The 18,942-nt window shown below is 31.2% G+C and overlaps 1 protein-coding gene across 2 annotated transcripts; it reads left to right on the forward strand.

The window, feature by feature from the left end:
* Window positions 1-345: 345 nt before the first annotated feature.
* Window positions 346-12,994, forward strand: LOC139500837 (uncharacterized). 2 transcript variants are annotated; one of them, XM_071289711.1, is made up of 6 exons: window positions 346-560; window positions 5,540-5,782; window positions 6,707-6,770; window positions 7,983-8,129; window positions 12,088-12,377; window positions 12,771-12,994. In XM_071289711.1, exons 1-6 carry the CDS (start codon window positions 525-527, stop codon window positions 12,981-12,983), a joined length of 993 nt encoding a protein of 330 aa, XP_071145812.1. In that variant the 5' UTR covers window positions 346-524; the 3' UTR covers window positions 12,984-12,994. The 2 variants fall into 2 exon arrangements, with proteins under 2 accessions (XP_071145812.1, XP_071145813.1); XM_071289712.1 differs by lacking the exon at window positions 346-560 and adding an exon at window positions 1,997-2,023.
* The last annotated feature ends 5,948 nt before the right edge of the window (window positions 12,995-18,942 follow it).

An 18,942-nucleotide genomic window follows, 5' to 3' on the forward strand; every position in this document is an offset into this window, starting at 1 on the left:
AATCTATATAAAATTTGATAGGGGTACTGTAAAATTATAAAGAAATTTCACGTGCACGTGCAGATAATTTTCCGTCATTTGCTATCTGTTATTCTTTACTAGTTTAAATAGGATCATATTCATAATTACTCTTTAAAAAAAATGCTATGCCGTCTACCGTCTGTTCTTTTTATTCCCGTCTGCTGTAAAATCTTTATTTAATCAACAGGTATTAGTCAGGTGTTGAGGTTGAGAAGCCATGTGGCCAACGAAGAATTTTTACCTGTTGAATGATATTGGTAATATCTATTGTTACACTTCACTAGTCTGTAAATAAACTTCATAAAATCTCCCTCACTTCTTAAATTAATTCAGTGAACCCAGCAATAAAAAGCTATTCAGTTAAAAATTTGATAACATCGAAATTTTATTTATTTCTGCAGCATCATTTAAGGATAGAGCTTGTATTTTTATTCTTGCAATGGGAAAACGTATGATTCTTTATTAAAAAGAATTAAATTTATTTTCTTTGGAAAAAAACGGTAATGAAATTTAAAAAGAATCTAAGTTTTAGTATTCAGGTAAGTCACTATAATTGTATATATCTTTATAATGTATGTATTTATTTAAATCTACATTTTATTTACTATTAATACTGATACTAGTTCTTTCTATCTAGTTAAAAAAAGATCAATAGTCATTAAACATAAAATAAGTCATACCAAGATTGTAATTTTGTAATTCATGAATGTTGATACATCAAAGAAACTTAAGGCACAATTTGTATTGCTGTCAATATTACCTATAGCTAATACTGAACGGTTTTCTGAATTTCTGCAACATTTGCTTTTTCATATTGTATATATTTATAAAGAAAAACTATGATAACACCAGAAAATCAAACAAAAGTAGCTGGTGGTTGGTAAACACCAGACCAAAATGTCGTTAAAAATATTCCGAATTGATTTGTGTGAAAGTTAACGGGTATCGGTTTCACAAATGACGACGGATATTTTTCAGTTTCCGTAACCGTAATCCTGTCTTCTTTTGACATCATCGACTAAGTTTCATCACTGAGAATTAGCACTTACCTTAAGAACACGACGGATGCCACATGTGGAGCAGAATAAGTTTAAACGTCTGGAATAATTAAAATCCCCTTCGATTTTTGGTTTTAGTCGTCTCGCGCAGTCTTTAGTTGTCAATGTCTTGTCTTAGTTGTCAATGTCTTGTCTTGTAAACTGTTGTTTGTCTTTTATTCTGCTTTCGTTTTTTTGCCACGGCGTTGTAAGTTTGCTTGTGAGCTTGAATGTCCATTTGGTATATTCTGCCTCTGGTCTATTGAATTGAACTCATTGGTATTTACCTATGCCTTACACATTTATTTATTTATACATGAAGATGTAGAAACGCTCCTTGTTCCATCTTAGTTTCAATTCAAAGTCCTATCCTGCATTGAGTTGATAAACTCATCATAGATACCAAGATTAAATCTTTGTTCGCAAGACGCGCGTTTTTTGTTCATAAAATTCATCAGTGATAGTGGTAGAACTCGAACACAAATGTGTTGTATATAAAAAAAAAAATGAAGTAAGGCTAGTATGATTGCCAATGAGACAACTATGCACTAGTATAAATGAAGTAGATGCTAGCAATAAACTCATTATAGATACCAAGTTTGTAAATGTGTACGCCAGACGCGCTTTTTGTCTGTAAAAGACTCATCATTGCCGCTTTATTAAATAAAGTTAAAAAAAGCCCTAATAAAGTATGAATTTGAAAAGCACTGAGAATCCATCATTCCCCAAAGTTTTTCTAAATACAGCTATGAAAGTAATCTAAACTTGAGATAGAAAATCCTTTGGTGTGAAACTTCAAATTTTGTATACAGTCAGTTTATAATTATGATCATATCAGTTATAATGCTTGTTAACATACAGGCACTGACTACTGGGCTATTGATACCTTCGGGGAGAAAGGCTCTGCCAGCAGTGACATCGACCATACCAGGATTAAAATTCAGACGCTCATTATGTTATTTCCTGTAAGCTACATTCTCAATCTAAATTAGTGGTTAAAAACATAAACGTAGCAATTATGTCAAGATTGTGAAATTTAAAGTTATTTATAAAGCATGACATTTTATGTAAATACCTCATAAAAATTATTATAAAAAAGGTTATAATAAAAAAGAGACGAACAATACTTAAGAGTTATACACACTAAAGTCGAAAATAAACTTAAAACGCCATGGCAAAAATAATCCCTACAAAATACCGCAGGATTTCAGGTTCTCTTGGAGGGTTAGTAAATCCGTCCCCACGTATATGCATGTGTACAATTGGTAAAATATAGATTTCAGGGGCTTAAGATAATTAGGGTTTTAAATCATGATATTCACTTTAAAATTCCCAGCAATTTATACTAAATTATGTTAAATGATATAGACATAACATAAAGTAATGTCGAATATAACAGATTTATTCGTATTTATTACAAATCGGTAACTGTATGTGGTATGAAAAGGTAGACTTAATTTAACACAACAGTAGTTCACTTTGATTTTTTGATTGCATGGTTTAATTTTTTATTCGTTCATCACGTTTTGCAAGAATATGTTAGAAGTATATATAGATCCACTTTTCAAACTTGATCATTCAAATAACTATGAACTCGGTTTGTTCGACGTGCGTTTGAAGATTTACATTCACGAGGAACGATCAACACATAAAATGACCAATAACTGATTTAAAACTACTTAAGGGGGCTCGCGGGTCTAAATCATTTTTTAAAATTTAATATAAGATTTCGCTAATTTTTTCTATAAATGAACTTTATCTTATACCTAATAGAAAAATAAAATAAAAAAGAGGGGTCATCGATCATTTACGCTCACAATCTGCCTTCGATAGAAGCATACATTTTTGTAAAGGTACTTTTTTTCTGTTGAACTAATAGGAGAAAAAGAGTTAATATCGAAATAAAAAAAAAGAACTTCATTACATAAATCGCTTAAATTTTACAATTATTTAGTTAATGTATAGCTTATTTGAAAACAATAATAAAAAATATAGGTCACCGATGAGTAAAAAAAAATGAATGTAAAAAAAAAATAGCATTTTTGCACCAAAGGGAGATAATTTGGAGCTTTTTCAATGATATAAACATTTTAAAAGTCATCTGGGGCCAAACCGAATCGATTTTTTGGTTAATCTTTGTATCATATCATAAAGTAATAACTAATAGTGTAATAAATAAAATTAGTTACGAACAAACAAATGTTTAATTTTTTGCTTTTTTTTTTTACCCGCGAGCCTCCTTAAATACGGGATGATCTATATGACAGAATATCCAGTACTATCATTAGTTTGACCCTTCACGGAGGGACTTGGAACTGTAGAATGATTTCAGAAAACATGGTCAATATTTTCGTTTATAACGTAAAGAAATAAGAGGTTCCTTCAAACTGAAATAAGTACAAACTTAACAGGAATTTAAAAAAAGTTAAACCTTTAACCCAGTAATGATGGATAGATTCATTGATAAGTATCAAACAGCTTGAAATGCCAATATCACATGCATACCAGTTTGGAGACATGTTAATGCGATTTGAATAATCACAATGCTTTGTAGCAAATTGACATAATGAGACAGATATGCGCGTTCACATGAAGACGTGTCATTCTACCAGGACACATTTAATTCCGACTGCGAGCCGATTAGTTTTTACTTTTACCCATTAATGTAGCTTTTGTAGACGAGAGGCAGAAATAAATAAATTTTCAAGTCGATTTTGGTTTGAAGCAGCAGTCAATCAAATTCACGACCTCTCAAAATAGGTACAATCATGCTAATCTCATTTTACTAAGGCGGAGTTTGATTATTATGTGTTACAAGAGTAAGATAACGCAACCTCAATTGTATCCTATGCTGTTTCGAAAAAAAAAACCCTTAATAATTCGGAATAGAAATTTAGACAAACATAATGTACTGTTGAAGATCGAATGCTTGATTAGGTTGTATATGCCATAGTTGACTTTATAATATATATTTAGAGGATGCATTAACCACTATAAACATACGTTAAATATTTATAAAAGAATCAAATCGGATACGTACCTTACTAGTTTTTTATAAGTATAAAAAAGACGAATAAACAAAACGATTGGGGGTAAAAATAAAGTAGAAAGAGCTTAACCGTGTTCATTTTAAATTAACCAAGCAGAATTGTTTATCTTTTTCTGCTTGTCAAATTTAATCAGCTAAATGTATTGCAATAATGTCACGTTACTGATTGACATATACAATATGCAGATAAAAATGTATCTACATGAATAGTTGTTGGACATAGAATACTTATAAAAAAGATAATTTCCATTTTCATGTGCACTGTAATCGCATGTTACATGTCAACAGTTTCCTGTGAAAGAAATCATGTTGTTGACAAAAACTGCACTTCTATTTAAAGATTGAAATATTTAAATTTAATTTGCATTCATTATTCTGTATATCACTGAAAAGTTATTTAATTAAATTGCAAATTTGGTCTCACACATTCGTGTGAAGTTTCATGTCATGAATAAAGTGTTTTTATGAGATTTTTTCTCGACTGACTTTAGTGGCCGAGGCTAGATGCAAAAATACTTACTGCAATCAATAAATATAGGTGACCAACAGTAATGTGGACTGTAATAGATAGTTCATGTGTCGTGGGATAATGTATTATCTTTTTGCAAACCGTTCCCATGTAACCGTTCATTTAAAAACAAATGTAATCCATCCAGACGAACTGAATAATAATACATGATATATATTGTCGTTCTGTTCCAAGTCAGAAATAGTTGTCATCCATTCGTTTGATGTATTTGAGCTTTTGATTTTGCCATTTGTTTAGGAACTTTCCTTTTTGAATTTTTGAGTTCAGTATATTTGTTATTTTACATTTGACCATGTTATGTTTGAAAAAGAGGGACGAAAGATACCAGAAGGACAGTCAAACTCATATATCGTAAATAAACTGACAACGCCATGGCTAAAAATGAAAAAGACAAACAGACAATAATACTATAGAAGACACAACATAGAAAACTAAGGAATAAGCAACACGAACCCCACCAAAAACTAGGGGTGATCTCAGGTGCTCCGGAAGGGTAAGCAGATCCTGCTCCACATGTAGCAACCGTCGTGTTGCTCATGTTATAACAAATCCGGTAAATAGTCTAGTTCGTTAGGTAACATTCATGAAAGGGAAGAGGATTGTAGTTACGACGTAAGAAACATATCCGATATCATCTGTGAAAGCTGGGCGTCATCACTTTTATCAGTTTCGTTGTGATGCATACACTATTCCTAAATCGAAAGCAAAATTTAATTGAAATTAAGACATTGACATTAATTATAAATAATCTAAATAACCACTGTAATTTATTCATATTGATTAGCAGTAAGTAAGTGTAACCTTCAAACTTATGTTTTCAATTGAAATGAAAATGATTTTTATTTTTTTTATTTTTATTCAAATAGATATATATTTGTATATGTAAGTTTATTAATTTTGCAGACACGAGACGACTTGGAGCCGCTTTTTACCCTCGACAAAGAAAGTTTTCCAATGCATATCAAATATATAAGCATTCACGTGCCACAACACATTGTAATAGAAAGGAATAAACAAAGACGAAATGTGCTGTGTGTATGTGGTTTCATTGTGACTATGATTATCGCTATTTCGATAACTGTAAGCGTTGTTATTCAGAAAACGAACAATCATCATTCACAACTTCTGACCGATATTTCGTCAGAGGTATGTACATTTTACAATTTATATTTTAGCTCACTTGGTCCACAGGTCAATAGAGCTTTTCTCATCACTTGGTGTCCGTCGTCTGTCGTCGTCTTTAAGTTTTACAAAAATCATCTTCTTTGAAACAACTGGGCCAAACGCCAAACTTGGACACTATCAATTTTCGCTATTTCAATAAATGTCAGCGTTGTTATTAATAAAAAAACCAACAATTGTCTTCACAACTTCGAGAAATGTAGTGTAATACATGTGTGCAATGATCGCCAGACTGCATGATCTCTTGATCAGAATAATGTGTTCAGTTGGATGACATATCTCCATTTGGACTTTATTCTAGTGAACTAGCATATTTAGCAATCGTATTCAGCGCGTCGGTCTTGTTCAAAATAGTTTTTTCTTAATAGCATTGAAAATTCGGAATATTTATAAAAAGATGTGTTTTGATTACCAATGAGACAACTCTCCACAAGATTACAAAATGACACAGAAATGTGTATACACTGTGTTGCTGAAAGTAAAATGCCAACCAATAAACCAATCATTAATTCTGTTAATCGTATTTTTAGTATTTGAATTAAATGAAATTGTGATACATTTGTATTTCATTCTGACTAATCCGTCTGCTATTAAGGAACCTATTGAGCTATACTTGATTAATGAGCTTCTCTTGATGTGTCATTTTGTGATGAACATACATTTGCACGTCTTGTGACGAATACTCTTAAGCATGCGGAATCAGATAAAATAAAAACTTCATCAAAGATACGAGCTAGGCTTCATATATTGGTACACTGAATGCATGTTTCGGTTACAAAAGATGCATCAATGTCGAATAATGTACACTCGATTAAAAAGAGCATTGAAATAAGTAACTTTTTTTCACAGCACTTCATAAATGAGTATAATATTTTATACTATTTTCAGAGAAACAATAATACAGGTGAGATTTCAAACATTACAAGCAACAGAAGAAGATATATTTCAAAAGGTATATTGATGTTTTGATCAAGTAAGCAATGGTCTATGAAACGGCTTGAATGTTCCAAGTACTATCATTTAAAGCTTGTTTAGCAATTGTAATAAAAAAGCCAACTGATTTCAGACCTTACTTAATTGCAGACATTTTTATTCATTTTAGAAGTCACTCTTACAAACGCATTTTTTGAAGGAACAAACTCATCATATGGGGGGGGGGGGGGGGAGACAAAAGACTACCAACTGAAACGTCTTACTTTGTGTCTAATTGAATGCACTTTCTTCTTTTTTTTTAGTATTAGAAAAAAAAGGATTTAGGAAATCGTAATCATTATCCTATTGTATTTCTACATTATACATCAGTATTTTCATATGACAAATGAAAGCTCATCATTATTGGCATTATAATGTTCATAAATAATAATACAACTCGACTTCACGAACTGGTTCTTTTTTGTTTGGTAACAAAGTTTTTCAAATGTTTCGATTCTTATACAACATTGGCTTTCAAATATTCGACTGTGAGTTTCCCTAATGAAGGTTAATACAGAAGAGCGCGTTGGACCCATGCAATTTATAATGTGTTGCTTTAATTTTTTGACTGTAATAGAATATCTGTTTCACAGATGACGACGGATATATTTCAATTGTGGTAACCCAAATCAAATCCTCCGTTCCTCAAATATGTCACCACCGATGAAACGTATCACCAAATTTAAATTTAAACTTACATGAGTAAGACAACGGGTGTAAAATGTAAAACAAAATCTGCGTACTAAACAGAGTTGCTGACGCTCATTTAAGTAGTGGTTGATATTAATGCTCTGATCTCTATAATATGAAAAACGTGAACATAGAAATTTTTAAAGCAGTATCATTCTATGCTTCAATCCAATGGCAACGTGTATCGGTTTAGGGTATTTTTGTCATGATATAAGACCAGGTTTGCCAAAGGTTTGACGTCACAAAGACGCTTTATACATTTATGGTGCCATAACAAGCTTGAAAGAGTATCACGCATGCAAAAGTCATACGACTGTGAATTTGTAAGCGATTTTAAACTGTTTAGAAAATGCTAACAAAAGATGGAGGTTACACTTTCGGAACTCCACTAATTTGACGATTTTCTTTTGATAAAGTCTATTTGTCATTCCCACCTTTTCAATATTATAAAAAAATAATATTATAAGCATGTATTCAAACAATACTATCATATTTTTTGCAGGGGCTGTCAATACCTTTCAATCGTTAAAAGAATTTATCCCATGCCAAACCACGTGTAGGATATATTCGGCATTTCGATTCGAATCCACATGTGAAAAAGGAAGATGTAGATGTAAAAATCAGTTTTACGACACCAATACATGTTTACGTGAGTAATAACACAATATCAGCAAATAACTTTAAGGACATAGCTTTCCCGCGCAGCTTCGTTCTACCACATACAAAAAAGTAAAACAGCAGCAATATCGAACTCAATGAAAAATTTAAAACGTAAAGTCCTTTATCAAATAGCAAAAACAAAAACTCGCACAAAGCTAACGGATTGAAAATAAACGTCATATTCCGGACTTGCTACATGTATTTCCTTGTATATAAAATGTTAGATTAAATCCGGTGTTATAGCTAGCTATACCTCTCACTTGTATGAAAGTCTGCAACTTCGGATGATTCAAGTAAAAAACTTTTGTATATCTAGCATCTGATTTTATTCATAATTGATTGAATTGTATTCTGGCGGGAAAATGAAGGCGATGTGTATACATGTATATTGTTATAAAGAACAAATATCAATTTTATTGTCGAAGATTGATAAATTAAACAGGTACAGTAATGAAATCCCTGTTAGAATAAGTACATTGGTTTTGTTATGGTTTTTTTTCTGCTTTTGACAAAAGGTACTGAAAAGTTTTTATCAAATTACAAAAAAATATTAATTGCGTTTTAAAGATTACATAATTCTAATTTTAATAAAACGCACAATCTAATATGACCTTGTATGCAAAACTGTTGGAATCAATATCAGTGAAAATTCATCGTTTGTACCTTTTATTGTGCTATGAACGCAAAACAGCAGGTACAAAAAGAATTATTATGACAAAAAGCATGCGATGTTTTGATAGCCTTGTATATCTTTGAAATTTAAAATGTAAAATATAAATAAATGTTTAAATTTGATTTCTTTAATTCATATATAAATGAAAATTTAATGTTTTTCTTTTTTAAATTAATAGTTTCTTGAATTACATTTATTTGTTGAATATCTATTTTTACAGAATTATAATTTCAATTATTAATTACTCCACTAAAATGTTTTTAAAATCATGTTTTTGATGTGATGTATCACCTGTGAATTTATTTCGTAATGTTGGTCTTATTGCATATTTCGTTTTTGATCTGTCATTCATTTAAACGATTTAATTTAAATAATAAGTTGCAAAAGAAAATTCATTTAGTTTTAGATTTATAGAGAGTTGTTCAAATTTCACATAAAAGTTGGATATATGCAACAGTTTAATATTGAGTTAATATATATGTTCCGGACCATATGAGTATTTGGACCATACGCGTATGGTCATGACCATAATTCACTAGCAAGCCTATTTGCCACACAAACTTATACATGGCCTTTTAAACTGAATAGCATTTACTTAATTTCATACACTAATATAACTTCTATAACACAGTGTATATAAAGTGCAAATCCAGCTAGTTCATTTTCACTGTCATATGCGGGCATGTCTATTGTAGAATAAAGGATCATGGGAAAACTGTATTTGTTTACGTTTTGAAAATACCAAATTAATTGATTTGAAGGAAAGTTTTTACATATTTTCATTGTGATATGTCTTTATTATGTACAAACATAGCATTAAAGTTCAAATAAGTGTTATAAAAGCAACATAATATAGCATATCGATTTTTGAAAGCGATCCATTTTAACTATAGATGCGATGAATTATCACTGTTAGTGCAGTCATTTCTGATGTGGAATTTTCGAAGATGCGAAGAATTTTTATTGTAGAATTATGTGATAAATGCACTTGAAACAAATGAAAAAACTTAGTTGATGACTGTAGAATTTATGATAAATGTATTTTCAAATTGAAATACAAACTACTCATTCATTCTTTTTCAAATATATAGCTTTTCAAACTTGTAACAAAAACGCTTCTCAAAATGTCATATTGTATTCTTCAAATTACGTGTAAATTACGTTTTTCCTTGATTTAAAAAAAAATTAAAAGATATTTCTGTATTTTTTCGAAGTCAAAGATTGATATTGCGGAGTTTAAGTGCAGTCTGTGTAAAATAGAGACGAGTACATTTGAGGACGTGTCACGCTTACAAAAAAATCGGCAATTCCGCGTCACGCTTATACCCCAACGCAACCCACACAATATATTAAAAAAGTGTGTTTTTTATCCCTTTTTATCCCGTCTCGTTTCGGGTTGAGCCACAGATAGATAAGATGTCATATGTGACAATGAGACAACTCTCAAAACGAGTCACAATTTATAAAAGTATACCTTTATACATCAAAATACGGTCTTCAACATGGAGTCTTGGCTCACACCGAACAGCAAGTTATAAAGGGCCCCAGTGTAAAACCTTTTAAACGGGAAAACCAACGATTCAATCTTTATCAAGATGTACGTAATTAGTGGTGAAGTGTCATGGAAATGAATAAAAAAAAAACCAAGGATATGGAAATGGATAAAAAAAAACAAGGATAAAGATCCCTATACGATTCATAAGAAATTTTAAAAATGGAATACATTTGAAATAATTGTTATTTCTATTGAATTTATTTAGAGTGTTTTAAAACCAAACTTTCCTCCGTAACTTAAATTAAAGCAAAACTTTGGTTGACTTGATTGCTTAGTTTGTATAATTGTTTATACAAACTTTGTAAATAAGATTGACATCTTTAAACAATATGAATCGGCATAGTTTAACCTGTATTTATATAATTATTATATTTGAATTAAATTGGGTGTTATCATAATGATTGTAACAAAACAAAAAAAAAGCATGCACGCTAACTTAAGTCTTGCTTTCCATGCTTAAAAAAAATACGCTGTAATAGATAAAAGAAATAATATATCATACAGTGAAAATGCGCCGCATATACAATACTAATGAATCGCTCTACAGTGAAAATGAAAGAATAGTATCATTATTCGACAGTAAACATGACTCGCATAAAGAAAGCATCATAGTGGAATTCAGTTCAATATGAAAAAACTGAATGACAAAACCTATCCTACGTTATACAACTTTAACAATTGTGTTGAAATGAATATTTTTTCTGCAACAACATCTTACCTGTTAGTAATAAAACACCTGCACGATCTGTTCGTGAAATGTCCTAAATATTCACCTATTTTGGTATATATTTCACAGCTATTTGGATTTAGGCGCGAAAAAACCCGTTCGCATCTCTTACTTTGTTTTATTAGTATTATGTGTTTCTTAACATATACTTTTTAACTAATTTTCTTCATTTTCTTCAAAAATTAAAAAAAAGTCGTCTGTTTATTTATCATTCTACATAAAAAATTTCTGGCATATACAGTCAAAATGATATTTTAGGATCCGCACTTTACATACACTGTAACAGAAATAGTATAATATTGAGTACTTAATGCCAAGTTGAATAATGAATATTGATTGGTTGAAACGTTCTCACGAGACGTCGAACAAAACTTCATATTCACCTCTTGGTATTATATTCCCTTCTGACATGTCGGGACTAAAAGACGTTACGCGCGGTTTGTGTACATACCGTCTTAAACTTTTTATTTTCTAAATAGCTTTAGTAAATATCATTATCGTGTTCAAATTCATTTCGATGTTAAAACAAAAAGGCTTAATAAATAATCAATGTTTATCCGTAATGTTTATCAATATGTATGTCGTGTTTAGTAATAAAAACAAGCGGATAAGTCATAAAAATGCCGGTATGCAAACTTATATTTGAAGTTCAGATAGTATACACAGCTTAGGCAATGGAATAAAACATTAATTTCCCTTGGTCTCGGGAGATATGTAGATTTGTTCACACTCGAAAAATCGTATTTCCCTCGGGCAGAGTCTTCGTGAATTATGAATATTCTTGGGTGAACAAATCTTAATATCTCCCTCAGACACGGGAAATAAATGTATAATATTCAATTAAACATGGGCGAAACTATTATTGGCATTTAGAATAGGTATAAATTAAGATTTGGGTGTCAACAGTTACTAAAATCGCAAAGAAAAAAATGTTGGCAATCATATTATTACATATCAATTTATAACTCGATTTTATTTTTTTTGTTTTACAGCTGTGGTTAACGGGTGTGCTATTCACAGAACAAAGAGACTAACAAAGCATATATCAAACGAAAAAAGATCTACTTTTAGTTGTTACAAAGACACAGACATTGACAATAAGGACTCTGAAATACACGTCGTAAGCATGTATGGTCAGACTGGACAAGAAAAATCTTTTCTTAAATTGAATCTGGCAAATAAATCAAGAAGAAAAGATGTAATACTAGTTCTAGCTAATTTTCTGAAAACGGAATGGATTTTACATGCTTCAGATTTAGTGAAGACGAAAAAAATTTATATAGTAAGTTTTGTTGTTGTACAATAAATGCTTGTATTTTTTAATATATATTGTTGCCAGCATTAGAATGTTAAAAACAATTACCAAAATACCTTAATCTCAAGCTTCTATATCAAGTCTTGTCAAAAAGGAAGTCTGTTTGTTTACATTTTTGATGATATTCACTCGAAAAAAAGTAGTCACACTCGAAAAAACACATCAAATAACTCGAAAAACCACGATCCTAGTCGGACACTATACATACCTATATACATACATGTTAATATGACACCAGCTACTTAAATTGCTAACGTTACATTTCTCAATTTTTAATTTACTAGTTAAGTTCCTTTTGTCATAAAAAATGTAAAGGCAAATAAAATTCAGAATAATATTATTTTTCTTTTTTTCTTTTAGATATCAAATAAGTTTTTAGAGGAATCAAACATCAGTATGAAACAACTCAACAGCAGTATCAATGTGACTAAACTTTACTCGCGAGTAGGGTATGGTGATGACCGATATAGTGGTTATACTGTGGATTTACTGCAGACTATTAACTCAAATATTGGACAAATAACTTCCTTTCAGGGTGCAAAGTATTTACCAAAATGGAAAATAAATTTATGACTTTATATGAATTTTTAGGTTCTTATTTGTTTAAATACCTTATGATATTAAAATAAGAAAATATAGTATAATTTCTAATGAGACAACTCTCCGCAAGAGACCAATATGACACAGACATTAACAACTATACGTCGTCCTACGGCCTTATACAAAAGGCAAGGCCCAAACCTCATAATCAGCTATAAAAGGCCCAAAAATTACAACTGTAAAACAATTCAAACCAGAAAACTAACGGCCTAATTAGTCATATATTTTTAAAATACCGTATGAGTATTATGCATTTGATCATAACTGTAACTGATATAGTCTCCTGTAGTTGTATTTGAAATATTAGAAATGTACTTGTATTATACAGTACAGAGATGATTTTGTCATCGTGCTAATTATGTGATGAAATGAAATAAAGACTGAAAAATAATTAATTCAGCACCTGGTACAGCTTGAAAGGTTAAAAGGTGACACATAATTGAAATATGATTTAAAATTAACGTATTGGTCACTGAACTGGTTTAATCAACCACAAGCACTTCTCTTTGATTGCGTCTGTTCTAGCACATGACTGCCTTATCAAATGTTAAGGTTATTTTCGTTTGTAAAACTAATTTTATAAATTCCATTTCTTATAAAGAAGATTTGTTGTTTGCTAGTAAAGAATTAAGAGTATTTTACCGAAGCCGGATTAAGTATTCTGTTGAATTATTTGTAAGAGACGGATTTTTTGCTCTGAGAACCTAGTTGCATTCTGCTAAAACATTTGTTTTTTCTGTGACTCTTTGGATAAAAAGTAAAATTACAAAAATACCGAACGTTTAGGAAAATTCAAAACGGAAAGTCCCTAATCAAATGGCAAAATCAAAAGCTCAAAGGATAACAATTGACATATTTTTGACTTGGTACAGGCATTGTCTTATGTAGAAATGATGGATAAAACCTGGCTTTGTAGTTAGCTATTTGTATAATAATAAGTGTATAGATTGACATATAATACGCATTTCAGCATTAAAAACACTTAAAAAACAACCATTATGCTGTAAGTTGTTGCATGAGTGACTATACTGGAAGCCAATTTATTTGTATTTTGCATTCTTTATTATGCAACATATTCTAGCATTTACATACCATCTGACATATCTAAATTCGTAGCAACACAAAAGTAAAATCACAACTGAAACACAGATAAACAAGAATGTTCATAGTACACGGATGCTTCACTCACACTACCATTTTTTATGTTGAGTGGACCGTAAATTTAGAAAGATCGTTTCATAAGGAACATATGTACTAAGTTTCAAGTTGATTGGACTCCAACTTCATCAAAAACTTACTTGACCAAAAACTCAAACCTGTAGCGGGACAGACAGAAGAACGAAAGAACGGAAGAGCGACCAAACAGACGAACGAACGAATGGAAGCACAGACCAAAAAACATGCCTCTAAGTTGGGCATAAAAAGAACTTTGTTATTGTCAAAATTTTTAGATAATTCTAGATCAAAACTACTGTGTCAGCTCAACCGATAATGTTACAGTCCTTGATTGAAAGTCACGTCGACGCTTCTATTTTGCTCCTATTTGAAATCCTCATTTTGCTCTCTCGATTGGTTTGAATGGTCAAAATGGATTCAAAAATTATATATCGGTAATCTGCTGTTGCCGTTTATATTCACATTAGTGTTAAACATAGCGTCAACTACTGGTTAGCAAAGGGTAGCTGTCTTAGTTGAGCCATATTATAATATACAATCAGCATATAATGAGTTGAATTATCAACACAACGGATTTTCCATCTCTTCTTAGCGTCCATTATAGACTTTCTAAACTTTTATTTGACTAAATTTACCATGAAATAGATATAAGAAGATGTGGTATGGGAGCCAATTGAGACAACTCTCTATCCAAGTCACAATTTATAAAAGCTAACCACAATAGGTCAAGGTACGGTCTTCAAAACGGGACCTAGGCTCACACCGATCAGCAAGCTACAAAGGGCCCCAACAATTACTAGTGTTAAACCATTCAAACATTCTTACCAATATAATAAACGAGAAACGAGAAACACTTATGAATAGAACCACATAAACAGAAGACAACCACTGAACTGTTTGATTCCATCTCCCATTTTTTAACAAGTATTTTAAGTTGAAAAAGAGAGGCAAAAGATACTAAAGGACATTCAAATTCATAAGTCGAAAATAGACTGACAATGCCATATCTAAAAATGACAAACAGACAAACAATATTACACAAAACAAAACAAAGAAAAGCACAGACTAAACAGCACAAGCCCTACTAAAAACTAAAGGGGAAACATTCTGAGGGTCCATTTCGTAAACTTGTGCAAATCTTAAAATAAAATCAGTCCATTTATAAAAAGAATGAAAAGTCAAATGAAACAGACAATCCTAACAAAACAGACAACAGAAGAATTTAAATTGAGAAACACTACTCCCCTATAAGAATGAATAGAAAACGAGGATTAAGTCAGGTGCATGCCCCGTGAAAATTTGAAATGAAAAACAAGGTTTTCCGGGATGAAATCTGATAGGTAAAGACGAGACCTCTCCATGTATAGACGGCATAAACATTGAAAAACAAGACAGCACAGAATAGAAAATCAAAACAAAAACAATCCGAAACCCACTTATACAAAACTATGGGGAGTACTCTTATTTCAAAAAGTAGGTTCTGCAAATAAAAATGTGATACTTTGAAATAATCTATACTATTAAACGAGAAGACCTCATTTTGTTTGTCGCTTCTCTTCCTTCCACAATAATTAATTACCATGCTTCTGTGTACTATAGGTGTCATGCATAGTCGCATGTGTCATCCATTCTTATGATTATTCAGTTTTGGTTTATTTTGGGAGATAAACAAAAAGAAAAGCGTCCGGATATTGCTTCCGTCGTCGACTGACTTTTAAGTCATAGACATGACTTCTTGTTTTTAACTTACACTTAATTTTCAGAAGTACTCGGGGACAGGACAATTATTTTTGCGTTTATTTGCATGTATACTATGATTATACTACTATAATATATAGAGACTCTCTACATAATATAGCAGTGATCGCCGTGGAATAGAAACATGGAATTGATAGTTAATAGAAAATACACTTTATTTATCAAAATCAAATCAAATCATAATTTTATTTGTGTAAATTCCTACCCTGGAATGATACAAGCTGACATTTACAAAATAAAATACAACAAGAATGTGTCCATAGTACACGGATGCCCCACTCCCACTATCATTTTCTATGACATTTACAAAATAAAATACAAAAATAGACAAAAATAAACAAAAACAAATATACAGAGAAATATTTTCTCAATGAAAAGAGACACACATTTAATATCTAAATTGCGTGGAGGTGTTAATCATACTATATTATGTATAGTATACGTATGTTCATAGTATACACAAACGCGAAAATAATGGAATTTAACAAAAAAATAACGGACTTTGGAAAAAAAGGAGAGGGTTTAGAAAAATCTCCACGAATTTTGATACCTTTTATGAAATTCTCCATACATAAAATCTGTTACAAAAATTCAGCTTACAACAGTTAACTTATATAAGTGACTTTTATACTTTAAACTAAGTTCTCAATGCACCCGATTTCGCAAGTGTGTTCTAGTATAAATTAATTTTAGAAGATATGGATATATGTCTACGAGACAGTAATATTTTCCTTAGATAAGTTGTTTTCGAACATTCCTCTTGTATATATACATATCAGAAGATGTTGAGTGATTGCTAAAGACACAACTCTTCACAAGAGAAAATTGGCCCATAAATTAGCAACTATGTGAATTTTTACAGCGTTTTCTGTATCAATCAAAGCGGGTTAATTTCGAATTATAAGCCTGGTACTTTTGATAACTATTTACACCACTGGTTCGAATCCAGGGCTGGTGTACGTTCCGTTCCCGAGGGTATCTCCAGCTCAGTAGTCAGCACTTCGGTGTTGACATGAATATCGACTTTATGGTCATTTTTATAAATTTACTGTTGACAAAATTATGAATTATTCGAAATTCCGGTACTAAGGATTTTCTTATCCCAGACGTAGATTGACTAAGCCGTATTTGGCACAACCTTTTGGAATTTGGGGTCCCCAATGTTCTTTCACTTTATACTTGTTTGGCTTTCTAACTATTTTGATTTAAGCGTAACTAATGAGTCTCTAGTAGACGAAACACGTGTCTAGGTATCAAATAATAATCCTGGTTGGTATCTTTGGTAATTATTAAGTAACTTAAATGCACAAAAATGTGATCGACTGAGGTGAAAAGGCATACGTTTTCTATATATAATTCATGAGTGAGAATGAACGATTTAATCATATTTCGAAGTTCAACAACCGTTGTTACCAGTCTATTAACCCTATGCGATCTTTTTTAACCAACAGGTTAATTCTTATTTGAACAGGTCTTTAAAGACTGTATACTAAAATTTAAAATAATGTTCAGTCTTTCAATCAATTACAAGACTTATCTTCTGCGGTAAGTTCATTGCTGTTCCGGTAATACGCTTGCAGTTAATTCAGATCTGTTAAGACTATGTGTAGACTGTTCAGTATTTGTTATTTACCTGCACAGAACAAACACATACTGACTATACTTTAATCTACTTACCATAACTAACTGATCTGAATTTACTGAATTTACGAGAAGATATCTGAAAAATATCTTAAATTCTTGAAAGACTCATCATTTTAAGTTCAGACTTTTTCGACCAAGATGACTGATTAAGACTAAAATTGATATACGACTGTTCATTTTTTTCAAACTCCGTACAGGGATCGTTTCCGTTTTGGAACTAGTATGCAGATCAAGGCTGGAACTGCCGGGAAGTTTAGAGTTAAAAAGATTGACTATGTTGCAATGTTTTAGCAGGTAGGGTGAAAGATAGATGTTTCGGTTGACTATTTTCTAACTGATTTTCTTTGTGAAACAAGCATATGTTAAGAGGGTAGACCTCGGTTCCGGGAGATAACTCTTTAAATCAGTTATGTGTTTGTAAAAGCCAAGTTTTGTCAATAAATTTTAAGCATTTACATGAAACAGATTAGAAATAATCTATGTATTCTAGAAACTTAGAACATATTTATGAAAATGGCTGACACAAACGTACTGAGGATTTTAAGAGATATTTCCCTTAACCTAGGTCTACCTCCTTAACTCACTCCAGTTTTCTATTTACTTAGTATCATTTCATATACTGAATATATTGTACATATTCAAACAATTTTGTAAACATATGAAAACACTATTATTCTGTTTGATAAATTGATGAAATTTAACCTTTTACCTTGAAAATCATTTTTACTTCATCTCATGATCAAGTTTCATGTTTCCATACAAAATTATTCTAGATAATAATCTGCTAAAATAAACTACCGAAATGTTTCAACAACGAGATGTCCTTGAAGGGAACGAAATTGCAATCTTTCATAAGAGCTGCGTAGAAATAGAAAACCACCTTATGCAAGTGCACTTTTAAATGTACATATATCAGTATTTGATTGATTTTGGAACATTCAAATAAGTAATTAAAAATGATTGTAAATGTAGGTCTATTATGTAGGGTTGTTATATCAACTTAATTTTCAAACAGTTAGGGAGCTACCATTTGATTTTTAGGGGGGGGGCTAGGATGAAAAATGTTGTCCTGCATTTATTTTTAGTTGTAATCTCTGTCCTGCATTTTTATTTTTCACTCTATTCGGTCCTGCCTTTTTTTTTATTAGTTTATCCTGACTTTTTTTACCTAAATTGTCATCCTGCCTTTTTTTTTTGCAAAGTGTCTCATCCTGCCTTTTTTTTTAACTCAAAACTCCTGTCCTGCCTATTTTTTTCAAATTTCATCCTAGCCCCCCCCCCCCCCCCTCCATAAAAATCAAATGGTAGCTCCCTTACAGATTTTGTATAGGGATGATTTTCAGTTCGAAATAGG

The sequence above is a fragment of the Mytilus edulis genome, chromosome 13 (assembly GCF_963676685.1).
Source record: "Mytilus edulis chromosome 13, xbMytEdul2.2, whole genome shotgun sequence".
NCBI lineage: Eukaryota > Metazoa > Mollusca > Bivalvia > Mytilida > Mytilidae > Mytilus > Mytilus edulis.

What these genes read in the sequence shown, in the direction of transcription:
- LOC139500837 (XM_071289711.1), top strand. Translation starts at nt 525, where the DNA reads ATGAAATTTAAAAAGAATCTAAGTTTTAGTATTCAG. An exon ending in ATCTAAGTTTTAGTATTCAG is followed by an intron (nt 561 to 5,539) that starts GTAAGTCACTAT and finishes TTAATTTTGCAG; the next exon opens with ACACGAGACGACTTGGAGCC. An exon ending in CGACACCAATACATGTTTAC is followed by an intron (nt 8,130 to 12,087) that starts GTGAGTAATAAC and finishes TTTGTTTTACAG; the next exon opens with CTGTGGTTAACGGGTGTGCT.